At 31.5% G+C, this 21,660-nt stretch overlaps 1 protein-coding gene and 1 pseudogene across 1 annotated transcript; one reads left to right on the top strand and one right to left on the bottom strand.

Moving 5' to 3' along the window:
• Positions 1-6,512: 6,512 nt before the first annotated feature.
• Positions 6,513-21,167, bottom strand: LOC143075655 (18S rRNA (guanine-N(7))-methyltransferase-like). Its single transcript, XM_076251165.1, has 11 exons — positions 21,042-21,167; positions 16,735-16,772; positions 15,762-15,857; positions 13,926-14,008; positions 12,874-12,970; positions 12,412-12,508; positions 9,315-9,365; positions 8,652-8,737; positions 8,144-8,251; positions 7,424-7,513; positions 6,513-6,893 (listed from the first exon to the last, which is right to left on the bottom strand). Exons 1-11 carry the CDS (start codon positions 21,084-21,086, stop codon positions 6,839-6,841), a joined length of 846 nt encoding a protein of 281 aa, XP_076107280.1. The 5' UTR covers positions 21,087-21,167; the 3' UTR covers positions 6,513-6,838.
• Positions 14,166-14,750, top strand: LOC143076902 (uncharacterized; annotated as a pseudogene).
• Positions 21,168-21,660: the final 493 nt, after the last annotated feature.

The raw sequence follows: 21,660 nt of genomic DNA on the forward strand, positions 1-21,660 counted from the left end.
TGCAACAATAACTACTCATTTAAATACGTCATAAAATGTCATACAGTCATGGTTAAAATTAATATTTATTAATAGTAACTTCTAAAAAAATAAATGGGGAATGTGTCCAAAGAGACACGGATGATGCCCCGCTAGCATAAAACGCTATAAAGGGACATAACTCAAGAACTGTAAAAGTTAAGCTGCCAAAAATAGAACTTGAACTGAGTTTAGAGGTAATAAGCATTATATACACATTTCATTAAATTTAGTTGAGACAAACTTAAGTTGAGAGAACAAAAACTAAAAAAATCTTCAATTTTAAGATAACTCCAATTTTCAAAAATTTCATTGGGTTTAGGTGATTCAACAACCATTCTGGACAAAGAAAGATAACTCCAATTAAAAATGCTTGTTTTTGGTTCTTTATTCCTAGACTGTTTGCTCCATAACCCACAAAATATATCCCAACCTTCTACTTATGGTATTAGAACAATTGAAATACTTTTTGTACTCGCACTAGATAAATGCTTGTTTTGGGCCCCTAATTCCTAAACCTTGGGGACCACAACCCCCAAATTCAACCCCAAGCTTCCTTTTGTGGTTATAAACATTGTGTTAAAATTTTATTGTTTTCTATTCACTTAAACTAAAGTTATTATCCGGAAACCACCCGTCTTCGGACGACAAGGTGATGCCAATATACGACCGCAAAAATATTTGCGGTAATATAAAAACGGGATGTGGCTTTTATTCACACCACCTGATAGCAGAAAGGTGTCATTTGTGAATTTCACTGTCGGATAGGTAACTCATTCATTCGCCAGTACATGTAGTGCAAAAAAGTGTTGTGCAATCATGAACATAATTTTCTTAAGTCATTTAAGTAAAGTTCTATGAGGCTGCAGATTCTTCAGTGCCTAATAAAAAGTTCAAATCATGCATACAAGACCATTCAAATGTATGGTATAATTGTCAAGCCTGCAACTTTTGTTGCAGAAGGCTGGACATAGGGATAGTTAGCTAACTTCTTAAAAGCTTTATATTTTAGAAGGTGGAAGACCTCAACCCTGCAACTTTTGTTGCAGAAGGCTGGACATAGGGATAGTTAGCTAACTTCTTAAAAGCTTTATATTTTAGAAGGTGGAAGACCTGGATGCTTCATACTTTGTATATAGATGCCTCATGTTACAAACTTTCCATCAGTCACATGTCCAATTATGTCCTTGGGGCTCGTTTTCATAGTTCAGTGACTTGAAAAACCAGGTGCTCCGCAGGGCGCAGCTTTATACGACCGCAGAGGTCGAACCCTGAACAGTTGGGGCAAGTATGGACAAAACATTCAAGCGTGATACAGCTCTGAATTTGGATTGTGATCAAATTTTTGACATTACATGTTTTTTTTTTTACACAAAACAAATGTCAAGATTTTACAAATCAAAGATTTCTTCTTCAAACTTTTTAAATCTAAAATTAAATAGTTGACACAGCATAGGTTTCTGACACAGAATGAATGTGGTCTAATGAACTTAAAAGGTTTTTTTTGCCTTTGAGCAATTCACTATGCTGTTGAATATTAATCCTCTCAAAAAAATGTTTGAAGAAATTTTCTTTTTATTTATGAAATCTGAAATGAGAAAAATTTAAACCCCCCCCCCCCCCCTTTTTTTTCACATCCCCGTTTCCCTTTTTCCAAAACTGATATCAATTCAAATTTCTAATGGAGTTTGCAACAATAACTACTCATTTAAATACATCATAAAATATTAAAATGTAAAATAAAGTGCTTGTTATCACTGAATGGTAAAGATTGGTTGGTAGTAAAAGTGAATACACAATGTTTATTGTATAAAACAATAAAAAAAACTTCATCAGCAACATTTTATATTGGCAAATTTCCAATGAAGTTATTTACATAAAGTTATTGGCAAATAAAAATAGAAAATGACATCATAGTCATGTCTGGCAAATGTCCAACATACATTATCTAAAAACATTTTAGATAAGATAAGGAAAAAAAGCTTCATCAGCAACATTTTATATTGGCAAATTTCCAATGAAGTTATTTACATAAAGTTATTGGCACTTAAAAATAGAAAATGACATCATAGTCATGTCTGGCAAATTTTCAACATATATTATCAACTACTATTCTATACAAAGAAAGATAACTCCAATTGAAAATTAATTGCTATTGCACAATATTGTGCAATTAGATATTTCTTGCTATTGTGCAATACTGTGCAATTGAAAATTTCTTGCTATTGCACAATACTTGATATGGAATCCTGATTCGGACCAACTTGAAAACTGGGCCCATAATCAAAAATCAAAGTACATATTTAGATAAAGCATATCAAATAAGCCCAAGAATTTAATTTTTGTTAAAATCAAACTTAGTTTAATTTTGGACCCTTTGGACCTTAATGTAGACCAATTTGAAAACTGGACCAAAAATTAAGAATCTACATACACAGTTAGATTTGGCATATCAATGAACCCATTTATTCAATTTTTGATGAAATCAAACAAAGTTTAATTTTGGACCCCCATTTGGACCAACTTAAAAACTAGGCCAATAATTAAAAATCTAAGTGCATTTTTAAATTCAGCATATCAAAGAACCCCAAGGATTCAATTTTTGTTAAAAACAAACTAAGTTTAATTTTGGACCCTTTGGACCTTAATGTAGACCAATTTGAAAACGGGACCAAAAATTAAGAATCTACATGCATAGTTAGATTTGGCATATCAAAGAACCCCACTTATTCAATTTTTGATGAAATCACACAAAGTTCAATTTTGGACCCTTTGGGCCCCTTATTCCTAAACTGTTAGGACCAAAACTCCCAAAATCAAACCCAACCTTCCTTTTGTGGTCATAAACCTTGTGTTAAAATTTCATTGATTTCTATTTACTTATACTAAAGTTATTGTGCGAAAACCAAGAATAATGCTTATTTGGGCCCTTTTTTGGCCCTTAATTCCTAAACTGTTGGAACCAAAACTCCCAAAATCAATCCCAACCTTCCTTTTGTGGTCATAAACCTTGTGTCAAAATTTCATAGATTTCTATTCACTTAAACTAAAGTTATAGTGCGAAAACCAAGAAAATGCTTATTTGGGCCCTTTTTGGCCCCATATTCCTAAAATGTTGGGACCAAAACTCCCAAAATCAATCCCAACCTTCCTTTTGTGGTCATAAACCTTGTGTTAAAATTTAATTGATTTCTATTCACTTTTACTAAAGTTAGAGTGCGAAAACTAAAAGTATTCGGACGACGACGACGACGCAGACGACGACGCCAACGTGATAGCAATATACGACCAAAAAATTAAAATTTTTGCGGTCGTATAAAAAGTTAAGATTTTTTTAATGTTAAATTATCTCTTATTATAAGTAATAGGATAACTATATTTGGTATGTGTGTACCTTGCTCGGTCCTCGTACCCGTCAGACAGTTTTCACTTGACCCCGACCTCATTTCATGGATCACTGAACAAGGTTAAGTTTTGGTGGTCAAGTCCATATCTCATATACTATATGCAATTGGTCTAGTATATTCCGTGTATCATATGGAAGAACTGTAAGGTGTACATGTCCAACTGGCAGGTGTCATCTGACCTTGACCTCATTTTCATGGTCCAGTGGTCAAAGTTAAGTTTGAGTTTTTGGTCTATTTTTCTAATACTATATGCAATAGGTCAACAATATTTGGTGTATGGAAATATTTTATGATCAGATCAGATCTATATGTCAGTCGTGCAGGTTTTATTTAACCTTGACATCATTTTCACAGTTCATTGCTAAGTGTTAAGCATTTGTGTTTTGGTCTGTTTTTCTTAATTTATAAGCAATAGGTGAAATATATTTGTTATATGGAAGAATTGTTAGCTGTACATGTCTGCCTGGCATGGTTCATCTGACCTTGACTTCATTTTCACGGTTCATTGATCAATGTTTACTTTTCTTGGTTAATTTTGAGTTTATGTGACAGTTGTAATAAAGCTTTATATTTAGGACTATCAACAAAGTATCAATGGTTAGTACAAAAGGCGAGACATTTCAGCGTGTGCACTCTTGTTATAATGTGTACATGTTTAAGCTTGCTTTGACCTCGTTTTTATGCCCCATTTATGAGCATTATGTTTTCTGGTCTGTGTGTCCGTCAGTTCGTCTGTCTGTCCTGCTTCAGGTTAAAGTTTTTGGTCGAGGTAGTTATTGATAGAGTTGAAGTCCAATCAACTTGAAACTTAGTTCACATGTTCCCTATGATATGATTTTCTAATTTTAATGCCAAATTAGAGATTTTACCCCATTTTTACGGTCCAATGAACATAGAAAATGATAGTGCGAATGGGGCATTCATGTTCTTGGGACACATTCTTGTTGTCAAGCCTAGGACTTTTGTCGAAGAAAGCTCGAGACATAGGGATAGTGATCCCGCTAAGGCAGCGGTGTTAGCTTACTTCTTAAAAGCTTTATATTTTAGCAGGTGGAATACCTAGATGCTCCATATCTTGTATACAGATGCCTCATGTTACGAAGTTTCTGTCAGTCACATGTCCAATGTCCTTGACCTCATTATCATGGTTCAGTGACTACTTGAAAAAAAGTTAAATTTTTTTGTAATGTTAATTTCACTCTTATTATGAGTAATAGGATAACTATACTTGGTATGTGCGTACCTTGCAAGGTCTTCATGCCTGTTAGACAATTTTCACTTGACTTGACCTCATTTCATGGATCAGTGAACAAGGTTAAGTTTTAGTGGTCAAGTCCATGTCTCAGATACTATAAGCAATAGGTCTAGTATATTCAGTGTCTGGAAGGACTGTTAGGTGTTCATGTCCAACTGGCAGGTGTCATCTGAGCTTGACCTCATTTTCATGGTTCAGTGGTTATAGTTAAGTTTTTGTGTTTTGGTCTGTTTTTCTTTTACTGTATGCAATAAGTCAATTATATTTGGTGTATGGAATGATTGTAAGGTGTACATGTCTAGCTGGCAGGTGTCATCTGACCTTGACCTCATTTTCATGGTTCAGTGGTCAAAGTTAAGTTTTTGAGTTTTAGTCTATTTTGCTAATACTATATATGCAATAGGTCAACTATATTTGGTGTATGGAAATATTATAGGTGTAATACCACCATTGATTTTCCCCTATTAGTCTTTGTTAAATTTGCACTTTTCAAAAAAATGTGCAGAACTTATCTTTGTTTCGTATACAACCGGATGTGACGTACCATGATTTGGTGGTATTACACCAAAAGATCTATATGTCAGTCGTGCAGGTTTATTTGACCTTGACCTTATTTTCATGGTTCATTGCTCAGTGTGAAGTTTTTGTGCTTTGGTCTGTTTTTCTTAAAATATCAATGATTAGTAAAGAAGGCAAGACATTTCAGCCTGTGCACTCTTGTTGATCAAGTTGAAGTCCAATGAACTTGAAACTTAGTACACATGTTCCCTACGATATGATCTTTCAAATGTTAATGCCAAATTAGAGATTTTACCCCATTTTCACAGTCCAATGAACATAGAAAATGATAGTGCGAGTAGAGCATTCGTGTTCTTAGGACACATTCTTGTTATTCATTGATCTATGTTTTTTGTGGTTTGGTCTGTTTCTCAGATACAAGATGCAATAGATCAACTGATCATCAAGTTTTGGGCATGGTTATCGTACTGAAGAACCAGAAATAAAGCAATCAAATTAATTGATTTGGTGTTTCTAATATATAAAAAAGAAGATGTGGTATGATTGCCAATGAGACAACTATCCACAAAAGACCAAAATGACACAGACATTAACAAGTAATAGGTCACCGTACAGCCTTCAACAATGAGCAAAGCCCATACCGCATAGTCAGCTATAAAGCTAGTTTTGTACTTCTAGTACTGAGTAAAGTTTTATGACAGAGAGTCCCAGTCTCATGTACTCCATTATTGGAGAAAGGTATATTTCAACTAGTACTAATCAATAATGACCATCTATCATTTTCAGCCATATCAAAGCAGAATAAGACCAGTTGAACCAATTACAATTAATCAATGTACTGTAAAATTTACTACAAAATCTCACTTGCATTTATATTTGTGATTGTTGCACAAGACAAATATTTGAGATTTATTAAATTTTTGCACATAAACTATACTATCAATACAAATGTACTATCAATTTTTTTTAAAACAAAGTTTATATTTTTGAAAAACCTATCCTGTCACAATTTTCCAATACATTTGTATTTACAGCTGATAGCATTGAGTGTGAAGGTTAAGGTAATATCTTTTGAACCATGAAGTCATTGTACTACCCTCTTTCGAAGTAGTCTAGTCCTACAGACAGATAGATAGATTGGTTATCTGTCGGAATCGTCTACTCTTACAGAAGGGTAAAGTTTAAATAAGGTTCCTGCAAAGTGTCTATCTGATCTTTTAATTTCACTGAATATAAAAAATAATACAGTTTTAACCAAGAATTGTATCCAATGCCATCTTACAGCAATGTTTATATTCAAATTAAAGATGAAATAAGGATTTGTATAAAGACATTTATTGTAATATCTAACAATACAGATTAACAAGGTAGTTTCTGTTAACAATTAAGTTGTTTTTGTCCATAAATAACACACAGATCTTAAGCCAACCAAACAGTCTTTGTTCCAAAAAGCATTCTTATATCGTCATAAAATTTATATCAGTAAAATATTTGTTTGTAGCAATTTTCTTGGTTCCACAGTCTGAGTTGATAAATTTGCATAGCCATATTCACATATCTTTGTGTACAATCTTTAATAAGCCAAGGCAGCTAAGTAAATTACACACATCATTAAAGTTCATAAATAAACAATTTTATTTTAAAATTGTGCTTTCCTCTTTCTTCCTGTGTATTTTGTATCAGGTCTACATTCTCTGAAAAAAAAACAAAAAGAATAACAAATAGTTCTTTTATAAGTAATACTGACAATAATTTACTGTATATTCAGAAATAATTGTGAACACTAATTATTGTGATTGTTGAACAGTGGACTAATTTGTAAAATTAATTATTGTGATGTAAGAAATTGGTGGGCATAAAAAATTACTGGCAATTATCAATAACTTTTTGCTTTGTGTTTTGTGAACTGTTGTTTGTCATTAATTAATTTACAGTTTTTCCCATGGTGTTGGCAGTTTGTCTTTGACTTATGAGGGGGTCTGAACCTAATATCCTGCTGATCATTTAAATAATATCGCTTGTAATTTCAGGTGTCCCGTACATTTCATTTTTTGTTCTCATGCAAACTGATTTAAATTTCATGCGTCATGTTAAAAAAAAAATCGTCCAATCCCACATCATGCTGACACCCCAATGAGACCCACTAATGAGCTTGAAAAGCCAATTTGGTATATTTTGTCTATTGGACACTTGACAACCACAGTTTTGATTATGTTTTACTTACTTCCCTTGTCTCCTCCTTCTTTCTTTTTTCTCTAAAATCCAATCTCTACTTTTCTTTGGATTTTTACCTCTTAACTGTTTAAAGTTTTGTCTGTAGAAATGGAAAAAACTTTTATATATAAAAAAAATATTATAATTTCAAAAAAATACTTTGTTACCATGGATTTTTCATTATTCTTTTTTAACAATACATTACACTATCAATTGTCATTTTTTCATCATGTTATTAAATCATAATTCATCATTGCAAAATAAATCTACCTACCGGTAATACTGTCCAAAGCATGCACTAAAAATATAACAACTGTTTAATAACATACTGTTTTTTTCTTCATTTTGGTGCATAAACAATAAAATTACCCACAGTAACAAACATTTGGAATGGCAATTTTTTCTAATAAAAAAATTGCATTGGATTATTTTTCAACAATGATTTACCGACTTCAGATATTAACCTACATCTGTGTGCTTTTATTTCTGGCAAAATTACTTTTGTCACGATCCAAATACATGTAGATCTGTATTTTCTTTAGTTTTCCCAAGAATATAGTCAGTCAAAATTTGTGTGTGCCTATCTGTCAAGGTACTAATACGCCAGTATTTTTTGTTGTATCAATTGAAAATTTAAAGTCATACTAACAATATTTCTGCACAAAGCCCTTTAATAATTTATCTTTACTTATAAGTTTTAAACTGTATCCCTGTTTCAAACAAATTGTACCTTTTATCACTGTAAGCTACTTGATTTTGTGAAGTATTAGAACCTTCTGTACCAAGTCCCTTTGGGAGCTGCTGTGGTTGGCCTCCAGCAAATAAACATAAAAACATTCTACAAAATAAGATGTTAACACTATTTAAATGCATCCTCAAGTATTGGGGAGCAAAATAAGATGTTACTTTATTTGATAGCCCAGAAAAGTATTGAGTAGCAACATAAGAAGTGTGCAATTTAAATTTACTCAAAACTTGAAGATTCTGAAGTCAAGCAGATTTCAAACATTGGTCCTGGATCATTTATTGTGCATCATTCATGGTAATTTTCTATTTATTGTGTGCAAAATACACATTAGAAACTATGTTGGTTTTGGGTTTTTTTTTTAAAGTCTTTTCTAACCTCCCCATATCCACTTGATGAAAACAGTAGTAAATTCAACAGATCTTCATAAAATCAAAATTGACAGCACGAATTTTTTTAATGCTTTATGATTGCTATTGTACAAGCAACATACTTTTTAGCCTTTGTACTGTTAGGAAAATCTACAACAAGACCTCCTGTAAACCCTGCCTTCATTGCTTGTTGTGTTATCAATTCTAGCTGAAAAGAAAATATGAAGATGAGAAAAACTAGGTCCAATGATAATGCTGCCACTGACCAAACTATAAAATTAAACACCATCAAGTAATAACACTGTTACAGTATTTCTCATCTTAAATCTCATTTCATTAGGTTAATACGTATCTTCAACCTAATCTTACTTTACCAGAACAAATGCATGTTTCAAATTTTCATTACATAAATGCTTGAATATGTACATTAAACGAAAATGAGAATATAAAACAAGTAGGTGAAGTGTTATGTCAAATGTATCAATAGTATAACATATCAAACTGTATCTGAAGGATGACAAAAATTTAATTAATTGTATAAATAAACTAATTTTTCAAGACGTTTCGGCCATTGGCCTTCTTCAGTTCTTTATTTTTCCTCTCAAATACATTGCTGACATTACATTTGTATTTCCTTTTCAATCATTGAAAAGATGTTTTTTTTACTGTCAGGATAATAGGCTTTATTCAGCAGTTTTGGTTTATCATTTTTTTTTTTCTATGACCATTGTGTTAAAATCCGAAAATGTACAAGATATAACAACGGCTTATTTTACAAAATATACCTGTTGACTGTTTTCTGGATATAGCTGGAATACAGCTTTGCCTCCTCTACACTGGAAATATATATTTTTTTTCAATAATAAAAGTTAAGTATATTCTAAGCTCCAACTTTTTTTTTAAAAGTATGAAAAAGGGTAACCACCAAAATTAAAGAAATTTACTTTAGGCTCTTGATGTTTAACAATAATAAGAGTTTAAAACCCTTAACTAATCATGAATATATGGCATAAAGATTCAATAAGTTTTGATTTCAAGGCTTAATGTCATAATATCAGAAGCCATCACCAAATTATGGCAAATATCACATCTTAAAACTGTTTGCTAACTTGTCTCACAATAAAAACAAACATTACACATTTTTCTTTTGCAAACATGCCATCAAGTTAATTGAATCTGATACATGTGCAAGTTTCAAGTGAGTAAAATCAATATAATACAAAAACCAGGTGCTCTGCAGGGCGCAGCTTTAAATGACTGCAGAGGTCGAACCCTGAACAGTTGGGCCGGACACAACATTCAAGCTTGATTTATATATAAAAAAAATATTATAATTTCCAGGCCTGTGATCAAATTTTTGACATAATATGAGTTTCTGACACAAAACAAATGTCAAGATCTTGCAAATCTATTATGCAAGATTGTGCAATTAAAGATTTCTTCATCAAACTTTTCAAAAATTTGGAATTTGAGAAATTTGGGAAAAAAATTGAAAACTACTAGTCTACTACCCCCCCTTTTTTTTGCAATAAGTCCAAAACCTGACATTTATTTAAACATTATTTACAAATAATGTAAGGGAGGTAAATCCGAACATACCAAACATTGTATGTTAACTGCTTTTGAATTACCTCCCTTACACTGCTTTAAAATTGTCTTAATTGTCCATTGACCAAAAAACTTAGTTTCCCCCCTGTGTTTTGCCCCAATTCCAAAACATATTGAGCCATAACCCCCCAAAGTCATTACTAACCATCCCTTAATGGTATGGAAACTTGTGGTATAATTTCAGAGAGATTCATACTCTTAAACACAAGTTATTGTTTGAAAACTACAAAAATGCTTATTTTGGGCCCCCTTTTGGTTCCTAATTCTTAAACTATTGGGACTACATCCCCAAAATCAATCCCAACCTTCTTTTAGTGGTATTGAACCTTCTGGTAAAATTTATAGAGATCCATTCACTAAATCTAAAGTTATCGTTTCCGGAAAACCTAGTTTTTCCCCTATTTTGCCCCTAATTTCACCATTTTTAGCCCCTAATTCCAAAACATTTTGAGCCATAAACCCCCAAAGTCATTACTAACCATCCCTTCATGATATGGTAACTTGTGGTATAATTTCAGAGAGATTCATACACTTAAACACAAGTTATTGTTTGAAAACTACAAAAATACTTATTTTGGGCCCATTTTTTGGCCCCTTATTCCTAAACTGTTGGGACCATAACCCCCAAAATCAATCCCAACCTTCCTTTAGTGGTATTAAACCTTCTGGTAAAAATTTATAGAGATCCATTCACTAAATCTAAAGTTATGGTTCCGGAAACTAAATGTGTCTTCGGACGACGACATGATACCATTATACTACCGTAGATACTCGCTTATAAGTCGGAAGTTTGGGAGTAAAATTCAGAATCCAGAGAGGGGTACCGACTTATAAGCGAGATCCCGAGACCAGAGGAAAAATCCAAGCTCGAGAAAAGTGGTCAGGAGTGAATTCCCTGGTCAAAACTACGTTGGTGATTGCCAAACCTACATAAATCCTTGAATAAAAAGTTTTTGTTGAAAATAAATGACTACAATACTGTCTTTGTGTTTTATTTGTACTTTGTTAACTTTTTTTCTGTCAATTTGTGTTGAATTTCCGACTGTTTCCGGTTTGTTTATTGATTTTCATGGTCAAATGGTTTGTGCATAAACCCAAAAGAAAGAGCCAAGAACCAAAAATGAAAACGAGATAACAATGTACCAACTATGTAAAAGGATGTATTCAGCGGATTTATTGTGCCATTATTGTGATATCATGATATCAATTCAGTACTTATAAATCATACAATAATCAAAAATAATTTTAAGATTCATTCCCAAGATCAAAATATTATTCATTAAAATGTCTCAGGTAAACACAAAGATTACAAAATTGATTGGCAAGCCAATATAATCCATTGATAACCCCTAATTAAGAGACAAAGAGTTGTATTCACTAAAGGTGTGAAAAATATCAGTGATAGGTGAACAGATGACACTAATGAGTTGGAAGTTATTTTAATATAAAGTTGATTAGCTTCACTTATTTTTTTTAATCCTTTATCATCACAATATAATAAGAATTATGAAGTGTACATGTTCTTTTAACACTGAGTTATGTGTGCTGTGAAAAATATTGATTGACTTTAAATTTTTTCAGGTTCATATTGGTTTATGTTCGCTTTTCTCAAACAATAGGTTGTTAGTCATACCCTACAAAATCATTGATGCATTACGTAAACAACACATGGCTAATCTGTAATCAAACAGTGAACAAAACAACAGGAATAAATACATCTTTATTATTAACAGCTATATAAATTATCATAATCAACATCAACTAATTTCAAACCAAACAAACATTCATGCAGAAAATGAATATTTTTGCATTGGTTTTACCGGCGTTCAGTAACTGTCAGCTGCAAAAAAAAAATGTCAAAATTGTGTCCGACTTATACGAGGGTCAAGACTAAATCCTCAGAATTTGGAGCTGAAAAGGGCATCCGACTTATAGTCGGATCGACTTTTAGGCGAGTATCTACGGTACGCAAAAGTTTGTTTGCTGTCGTTAAATAAGGTGATGTGGTATTAAGACAACTCTCTATCAAAGTCTCAAGGACGTAGATGTATTATATACATTTTAAACATCTATGGATTATCATGAGGCCTTCATCAATGAGTAAAATCCCATGTTGTATAGCAAGACATAAAAGGCACTAAATGACATAATGTAAAACAATTAAAGCGAGAAAAACCCAATGGATTCTTCTTAAACAATAAACAAATATTGCAGACAGCAACCTAGGAAAACAATGATGGCTATCCTGCGTAATACATTTACATATATTCTTACCAGACAAGCATACAATGTAGTGAAAAACTGGAATAATCTCTTTGGTGGATGGTGATATTTCTTATCTGCATTACATAACCACTGTAAAGCTGATATACTGAAAAGAAATAGTTCAAACTTAGTTGAGATCTGTCTAAATATCATTTAATTGATCAATTCAACACCAACTACCAATATTAACTTGATGACTTTTTTTTGTAAAATAATAAAGAATTCTCTACGAATTCTTCTGAAATTTACCCATAGGAAATAACATCATAAATTAATCTAATACTAAACTGATAAGAAAATAGAAATTTGACAAAATGCCTCTACCTCCTTTTGGAACAATTGAATTTCCTACCAGAACAACACTTATTATAGTACTGTTGATGCCACTCTGAAACAATAACCAAATAACTAGATTACTGGATGAATAAAAACTACAGAATTCCAATGTTTTCAGCCTCTCTGGATTTTTACCTAATGACTGCATCGAATGTTCCTGCCTTGAAGGGCATACCCTCTCCCATATCACTCAACACAAGATCTCCTTCAGATTCTTTATCTACTGCTACATCTACAAATTTCAAAAACATTAATAAAGACATGTCAGCTGCACAGGTTGTGCTTGGTATGAAAAGTACTTAAAATGTTTTGGTATAAACTTATGAATCCTTAATATGCTACATGCATACTTAATCTCTGAGAAAGAATACAGCTATATGAATTTTAAGAAATAAAAAAAACAAGAATGTGTTCAAAGCGCACGGATGCCCCACTTGCACTATCATTTTCCATATATTCAATGGACCGTGAAATTGGGTAAAAAATCTAATTTGGCATTAAAATTAGAAAGATCATACCATTGGGAATGACAACATGTGCACTAAGTTTCAAGTTGATTGGACTTCAGCTTCATCAAATTCTACCTTGACCAAAAACCTTAACCTGAAGCGGGACAGACGGACAAACAGACGAACGAACAGGTGCACAGACCGGAAAACATGATGCCCCTCTACTATTGTATGTTGGGCATAAAACTATCTTTTTAATTGCTATCAGGTTAAAGGCTGTTGCAAAATGCAAATACTAACCAAATTTTGACGAACAAGTTTGGTTATACATTTATTGACATACATATGTTTAGCATTTAATTCTGAAAATGAATGAAATTATCATTTTTCTTTATTTAATCCAGTAAAATATTCATCGTGTTGGCAGTTGGACCTTACAGTTTGTTTGTTGTTGTGTGTTTACAAACTCATGATCTACCTGGTAGATCAGCAAAGAAGAGGTTGTGAGCATAAACACTGGTTTAACCCAAGCACATTATGTGCATGTACCATGTTAGGCTATCTTGACCATGTATTTTTCTTAGTTGTTTGTCTATCAATTTGCTCTACATATTTAGAATCAGTCTTTTGATAAGATATTATACTCTATTCAATGGATTTAGAGAAAATATGAGCAATTTGTACTGCATGTATCTGTATTTGTTTTATTTCAGTTTTACTATATAATCAATAAATTACCAAGCATGGAGGGACTAATATCCACACCTATCCAACAGTGTCCATTATCTGTCAAACATTCACCACTTAGTCCAGATCCACACCTATAAAACACAAACATTCATTGATTAGTCCAGATCCACACCTATAAAACACAAACATTCATTGATTAGTCCAGATCCACACCTATAAAACACAAACATGCATTGATTAGTCCAGATCCACACCTATAAAACACAAACATTCATTGATTAGTCCAGACCCACACCTATAAAACACAAACATTCATTGATTAGTCCAGATCCACACCTATAAAACACAAACATTCATTGATTAGTCCAGATCCACACCTATAAAACACAAACATTCATTGATTAGTCCAGATCCACACCTATAAAACACAAACATTCATTGATTAGTCCAGATCCACACCTATAAAACACAAACATTCATTGATTAGTCCAGATCCACACCTATAAAACACAAACATTCATTGATTAGTCCAGATCCACACCTATAAAACACAAACATTCATTGATTAGTCCAGATCCACACCTATAAAACACAAAATTCATTGATTAGTCCAGATCCACACCTATAAAACACAAACATTCATTGATTAGTCCAGATCCACACCTATAAAACACAAACATTCATTGATTAGTCCAGATCCACATCTATAAAACACAAAATTCATTGATTAGTCCAGATCCACACCTATAAAACACAAACATTCATTGATTAGTCCAGATCCACACCTATAAAACACAAACATTCATTGATTAGTCCAGATCCACACCTATAAAACACAAACATTCATTGATTAGTCCAGATCCACACCTATAAAACACAAAATTCATTGATTAGTCCAGATCCACACCTATAAAACACAAACATTCATTGATTAGTCCAGACCCACACCTATAAAACACAAAATTCATTGATTAGTCCAGATCCACACCTATAAAACACAAACATTCATTGATTAGTCCAGATCCACACCTATAAAACACAAAATTCATTGATTAGTCCAGATCCACACCTATAAAACACAAACATTCATTGATTAGTCCAGATCCACACCTATAAAACACAAAATTCATTGATTAGTCCAGATCCACACCTATAAAACACAAACATTCATTGATTAGTCCAGATCCACACCTATAAAACACAAACATTCATTGATTAGTTCAGACCCACACCTATAAAACACAAAATTCATTGATTAGTCCAGATCCACACCTATAAAACACAAACATTCATTGATTAGTCCAGATCCACATCTATAAAAAACAACAAACATTCATTGATTTAGTGAAATATCATATATTTAACATCATAAATTAACTTTTTTCTCTAAGACTTGTGTTCGTCACTTTGAAAAAATCTGCAGAGATTTCTACAATCGATAGAAGATGTGTCTGTAATCGATATTATTGACAGTGCTCATGTTTTCTTATATTAACTTTAAACAGTGACTTTAATTCTTTGTTTTTGATTTTCTGATTTATATATTTCATGTACACCAAATCTCTATAATAGAGGAAATAAAGTTATATATATACTAATCATTATCGTAATTAAACAACTTTGTTCTCAATTTTGCATAATACTAAATAACATATTGTCATTTCTACTATATTTAATAACTCCAAGTTCCAGATTATCATTCTCCATGCATTATCAATTATACTATAATATAATAAAATATAACAAATATATAGCTATAAATAATGGTAGTTATATATCTTAAAAAAGTATCAAAATATATACTTATCAAAAGAAACCATTTCAAATGCATTATTTGTCTGAAAGTTACTGTGCAAGTTTTAAAGAAATTAATAAAACAATTACCCAACATCTAATATAAAACATGGCTGATCTTCAGGTAATCCCAGTAGTTCAATAGCTCTTTCTGACAACTGATTCTGTATTTCAATCATTCGAGTACTATCAAATATAAAATAAATAATGATGTTACACTTAAAACTTTTTATTCTATCGACTGACCTTTTTCCACCAAATCCACATATAATAATAAATCAACAACATATTGTTTATATGCATTTTTAAAGCAGGTTTGACTGTTAAACATGTTAAATATTAAGAAGTGGTTTAATAAAAGTTTGCCTATTACCATATTTTATTAAAAGATGAGGTTCAACTTTCTTTTTTTTTTTTTTAAAGATTTGACAGTTACAGTATTCAGAAGTGGTTTAAGTAAGGTTTGACTAATACATTGTAACTCTTTCTCTATCGGAACAGAAATAGTTTATGTAAGGTTTGACTGATACATTGTAACTCTTTCGCTATCTGTACAGAAATAGTTTATGTAAGGTTTGACTGATACATTGTAACTCTTTCTCTATCGGAACAGAGATAGTTTATGTAAGGTTTGACTGATACATTGTAACTCTTTCGCTATCTGTACAGAAATAGTTTATGTAAGGTTTGACTGATACATTGTAACTCTTTCTCTATCGGAACAGAGATAGTTTATGTAAGGTTTGACTGATACATTGTAACTCTTTCTCTATCGGAACAGAAATAGTTTATGTAAGGTTTGACTGATACATTGTAACTCTTTCTCTATCGGAACAGAGATAGTTTATGTAAGGTTTGACTGATACATTGTAACTCTTTCGCTATCTGTACAGAAATAGTTTATGTAAGGTTTGACTGATATCCATTTTGTACATCTTTACTCTACGTTTTTCTGGGCAAATTAGTACATGTACATGATGTACAATGTTACACTGTACGGAGAAATTTGATTAGAAAAAATAATTAAGTATGTTTTTATCTTAATTTGCACACTATATCTTACTTTGATGTGTATTTTCTGGCTTCATCTTCATTATAAAACTGAAATACAACAAAAATGTTATAAAATATATGCAAAACTCATGAGATAACAAGAATGTGTCCCAAGTACACTGATGCCCCATCTGAACTATCTTTTTCTATGTGCAGTGGACCGTGAAAATGGGATAAAATCTCTAATTTGGCATTAAAATTAGAAAAATTATATCAAAGGGAACATGTTTACTAAGTTTCAACTTGATTGGACTTTAACTTCATCAAAAACAACCTCAACCAAAAACTTTAACCAAAACTTTAACCTGAAGCGGGACAGACGAACGGACAAACAGACGGATGAACAAAGGAACGAATGAACAGACCAGAAAACATAATGCCCATAAATGGGGCATAAAAAAAGTCAACAAATTAATATAAGATATGTAGGGGCTATTTCAAATGTTAATTTGTCAACAACATTTAAGATGTTGGCAATGTTTGGTTTTGCACATTATAAAATTTTGAAACTCAATTCTTAATTCACATTACATTTGTGACATTAACTGATTTAAGTTTGAATATCAGAGTTTTAAATCAGAAATTGATCTGCACAGAAGATTTGATTTTGTTAAATTGTTATAATAATCAATGTAATCAATATGTAATCACTTGCATGAAATTTAACTTAATTAATTCAAATTATTGGGCATCATAATTCAGACAAGAAAAGACTATGTATATGTATTTGTATTGTATTTGATGGTCCCTTGGATGTCAGCTTTCACAAAAAATTCTTTGGTTAATAGATTTTTACCATTTCTTTTACAGATTTTCTAGCTGTAGACTTAGTCTAAATACTTTCTTTTAGATAAGTTAAAAATCTAAATGATCAAAGAAAAGATTTGGCAATGTATATTTGTGAAAACTGAGATGTTCGAGTAAACTGAATCCACATTATGTTTCTTTCTATATTAACAAAAATCATGTAAACATGGTCATGATGGTAAGACAATCTCTCTCCCTAATCTTACATGTTGGACTTTTAATTTGTCAATGAGATATATATTGTTCTCAAAACAGGGATATTCTTTTATTTATTTTTCATAAACGGGTACCAATTTTTGTGGTTTAAAGGTTGATATTTTTTTTTTTTTTTTATTGAATTTGTGATTAAAAGTTTAACCTAGACCCAAGAGATTCATGATTTTGCCATAATGCCATATAATAAAATTTGGATAATTGTACACAGACCTGTATTGAGGTGTCGTTATAATCATAAGGATAGCGATTTAACAGTTTAAAGACCTGCATTGAAAGATTGAAGTGCCATTTCAACAGACAATATATTAAACTTGGGTGGTGATTCAAAGATCCTTATTGAGGTGTGATTTCATCAGATAACATAATTTGGACAGGGGTTAAGAGACCTGCATTTAAGAGGGTCCTTATGGGGCAATTCCTCCCAAATGACATTAACGGTAATTGTTGGTGCACGACGATAATATGTACACATGATGTACACTTTCTTTTGAACGATAGAAACAATGACTGATTTTGACAAATCACGTTAACTTTCTTCCAGAGATAACAATAACGACAATTGTTTGAGACCTCTAACAAATCACGATAGGGATATTTTGAAGAATCATGTAATATAGTTCAATTTTAACCCATTTGACGCTATAACATTTACAATAGCCAAAAATGACTGTAGTGTTTGACGCCAAAAGGTAATCGGCCTAGCCGCAATCAGATGTGCATTTTGTGTTTCACATCAAGTCAAAAATGAGTATCACCTCAGGGAAAAACTCTTTTGATATTTTGGTTCAAAAATGGTTTAAATTATGAAAAATTGCCATCGTTAGGCTAACACTGGAAGCATTTATATAATTACATGCAGTTTTTGGAAGAAATATTTAATATTTTTATTAAATAAATGGTGTTTAAAAACTGTATAATTTTCTTTAATGGTTGCCTTCAAGACATGGTCACCAGTGTCAGATTTTTGGTCAATGACAAAGACAACAAAATATGTTTAGAATTATTGAATATCAAACATTTTAATTGAAAAAAAAATGACAAGAACATGTTTAACTCACAGTTATTTCAAACAACAGTAGCTTTCTTTGATCATTAATCTTATCTGATAAAACTGTATCTAAACTTATCTATAAATAACAAAACTTCCAAAAAAAACCTTTCTTTTGGTGTATAGAACATTAAAATAACTTGATGCATATTCTTACAATAAACAATCAAACTTAGCAATACAATTTATATGTTTTGTCTACGGACAAGACATTGTATTCATATTTAATGAAATGAATTATTAAAACCTAATTTTGATATACAGATATAGCTGAAAGTGTTCTCTTGAAAAAAAAACATACATTTTATCAGGTTTATCTATCAAATGATGCTTAACTTTGAGGAAAATGGAAACAAATACATTTTGATAATGTCTACGGACAAGACATTTTATTGATATTCAATTAAATGCTTTCAAAGATGATTGTTAAAGTTAAGATTAAAAGTTACTAATTAAATTTTAAGCTGTGTTTTTTAAATTTTGGAAAATATAAAAATGTAGCCATAATTCTTTACATATCTCAATAATTTATTGATTAAGCCAAAATGAAGACACTTTCTTTTAACTGAAATCCATATACAAATGTATCTGACTGTTTAAAACAATCAAACTATTATTAAAACTCAATTTTGACATAGTTGAATGTGTTCTCTTGAAAAAATAACATACATTTTACCTATTAAATTAGGCTGAACTCAAGGAAATTGGATACAAATATATTGGGGTAATGTCTACGGACAAGACAATTTCAGTTAAAAAAAAATCTGTTAGAATTAATTGTGACTATATTTATGTTGAAAATACTGAGTTTTAATTTGAATAGATAACTTTCATCACCTATAAATAAGATTTAAGTTCCATAGCAGACAAATAATTGAATTTAATACTTGTTATGTACAAGTGTCTTGTCCGTAGACACTTCCTCGTCTGCTGTTAATACTGAAATGCAAAAGATAAAGTTAGAGAGAGAGAAGTACTTTTTCTTCATTTGATTTAGTTAATCTTTTAAGGTATGCAGCAACTGGAATAAACAATATTGAAGTAAAATAAGGTATGCTTTTTATGACTGATAATCTGACACTTTTTAAAATCCACTCCTGTAAAGTTATTTTACAAAAATTGAGAACACTTAAATTACCATTTATTTATTAAATATAAGATATTTCTAAGTTTAAACAACACATAGGACTAATTAAGACCCATAAAGCCAAGCAATATTGATAAAAAGACATGTCTACGGACAAGACATTCTGACATATTTTTGAATTTTTTCCTCTATTAATAGATGGTAGAAAAAAATGTTAGTAGTGTTTTCATATCTACAAAAGAACAGGAACTTAGCAATGCAACATTAATGTAATTATGCTTCCAGTTTACTAGGGAATGCATATCTACGGACAAGACATTTTTTCACTTTATTTGTACATGTATATCCAACTTTGATGGCATATATCTCCAGCTAGGGTACTGCAATTTTGATAAATGAGGTAGTTTTTGATAATGTATATACTGGAAGAGAAAACAAAACACATAATAGCATAAATTTGATTTTTTTTTCTCTTTTATCACTACACTGATGAGCAAGCTAAAAACAAAAGTACAAAATTGCATAACAAGCGCATAGTATTCAACTTTTTATCATAACTTTGTAACCACTGAAGATTTTTTGTTGCAACAACCAGTAAAAGAAAGATGAATAAATTGTCTATAACAGTGAACCAATAATGTAGTTCAAATTAAGTTCACTTATTAACTATCAATTGATAAAAACAGTGAATTTTAAATGAAACAACATAACATGAAATTTTGCCCATTTTCAGCGTGTATTTTAGTGTTTTTTTTCAAAACGGTAACACCTATACAAGATATTTGATATTCATTGTGAAACCCATCATTCTCTTCTTCAGTTCAAAGATGTATTACTTATGTAAAGTTTATCTTCTTCAATGTCTTTACAAGCCTATAACAGAGACCCAATATGAAATGCACATCTGATCTTGGCTAGGCCGAAAGGGCAAACCTACCCTCATTCAGGGGACATTTTGCTAGAAAATATTATTCGGATAGTGGTACAGCAATTTGGATAGTGGTACAGTCTTAGAGTCAAGAGATCTAAAACTGCAATGAGATGTCATTTCACCAGATAAAATATTATTTGGATTTCTTATAATTGCTGACACAAGAATACAATATCCATAAACACGATTTCACTGTTTTTGAAATGCAACTTTTGAGATGTTACTGACTATTTCTGGAGGAGCTTGTCTTTCTGGTCTTCCACCATGTGCCATTGTTGCTGTTTGACACTTCAATTAAAACTCAGAGTCTAGGTACCGGTCTCAAAAATTTATTACTGCAAATCCCATTAAAATGAAATATATTCTGCAATGAATATAGAAGCATTAGAACAATTATTTAACTCTTGGATATTGAGAATGCTCTGGCAATTTCATTAATCAATTACAATACATTAGGTTTGAAATAGTTGAGATCAGACTTTTAGAGGAATTATTTTATATTAACCGAAGATAATATTTGATCTCTATCTTTTGAACTCTTGACGCGTACGGGATTACGCAACGGTGTTTGTTGACAGGTTGTACAGCACCAATTTTTGCAAAATATGCATTGAATATGAACTAGAAATACTTGAATACAATTCTATATATGAAACAATTACCAGATAAACCTCCATTTATTGATGGATTGAGTTAAATGGGACAAATTGAATGAAATTAAAACCAAAACTTAGCTCCGAAGGTCATGAATGCTAAATATTCTGTAGGCAGGGGAATTTCCTCAGGTTTGCAAGGGACTAGCATTTTATACAGTCCTTTCTGTATTGGACAGACACGATGGTCATCA

Source organism: Mytilus galloprovincialis, chromosome 5 (assembly GCF_965363235.1).
Source record: "Mytilus galloprovincialis chromosome 5, xbMytGall1.hap1.1, whole genome shotgun sequence".
Classification (NCBI taxonomy): Eukaryota; Metazoa; Mollusca; class Bivalvia; order Mytilida; family Mytilidae; genus Mytilus; species Mytilus galloprovincialis.

Excerpts from the sequence above, each read along its gene's own strand:
- LOC143075655 (XM_076251165.1), bottom strand. The coding sequence starts at position 21,086 with ATGGCACATGGTGGAAGACCAGAAAGACAAGCTCCTCCAGAAATA. Across the intron at positions 8,738-9,314 it reads ATCCAGAAAACAGTCAACAG|CTAGAATTGATAACACAACA; the intron begins GTATATTTTGTA and ends TTTTCTTTTCAG. Across the intron at positions 6,894-7,423 it reads AGAAGGAGGAGACAAGGGAA|AGAATGTAGACCTGATACAA; the intron begins GTAAGTAAAACA and ends TTTTTTTTTCAG.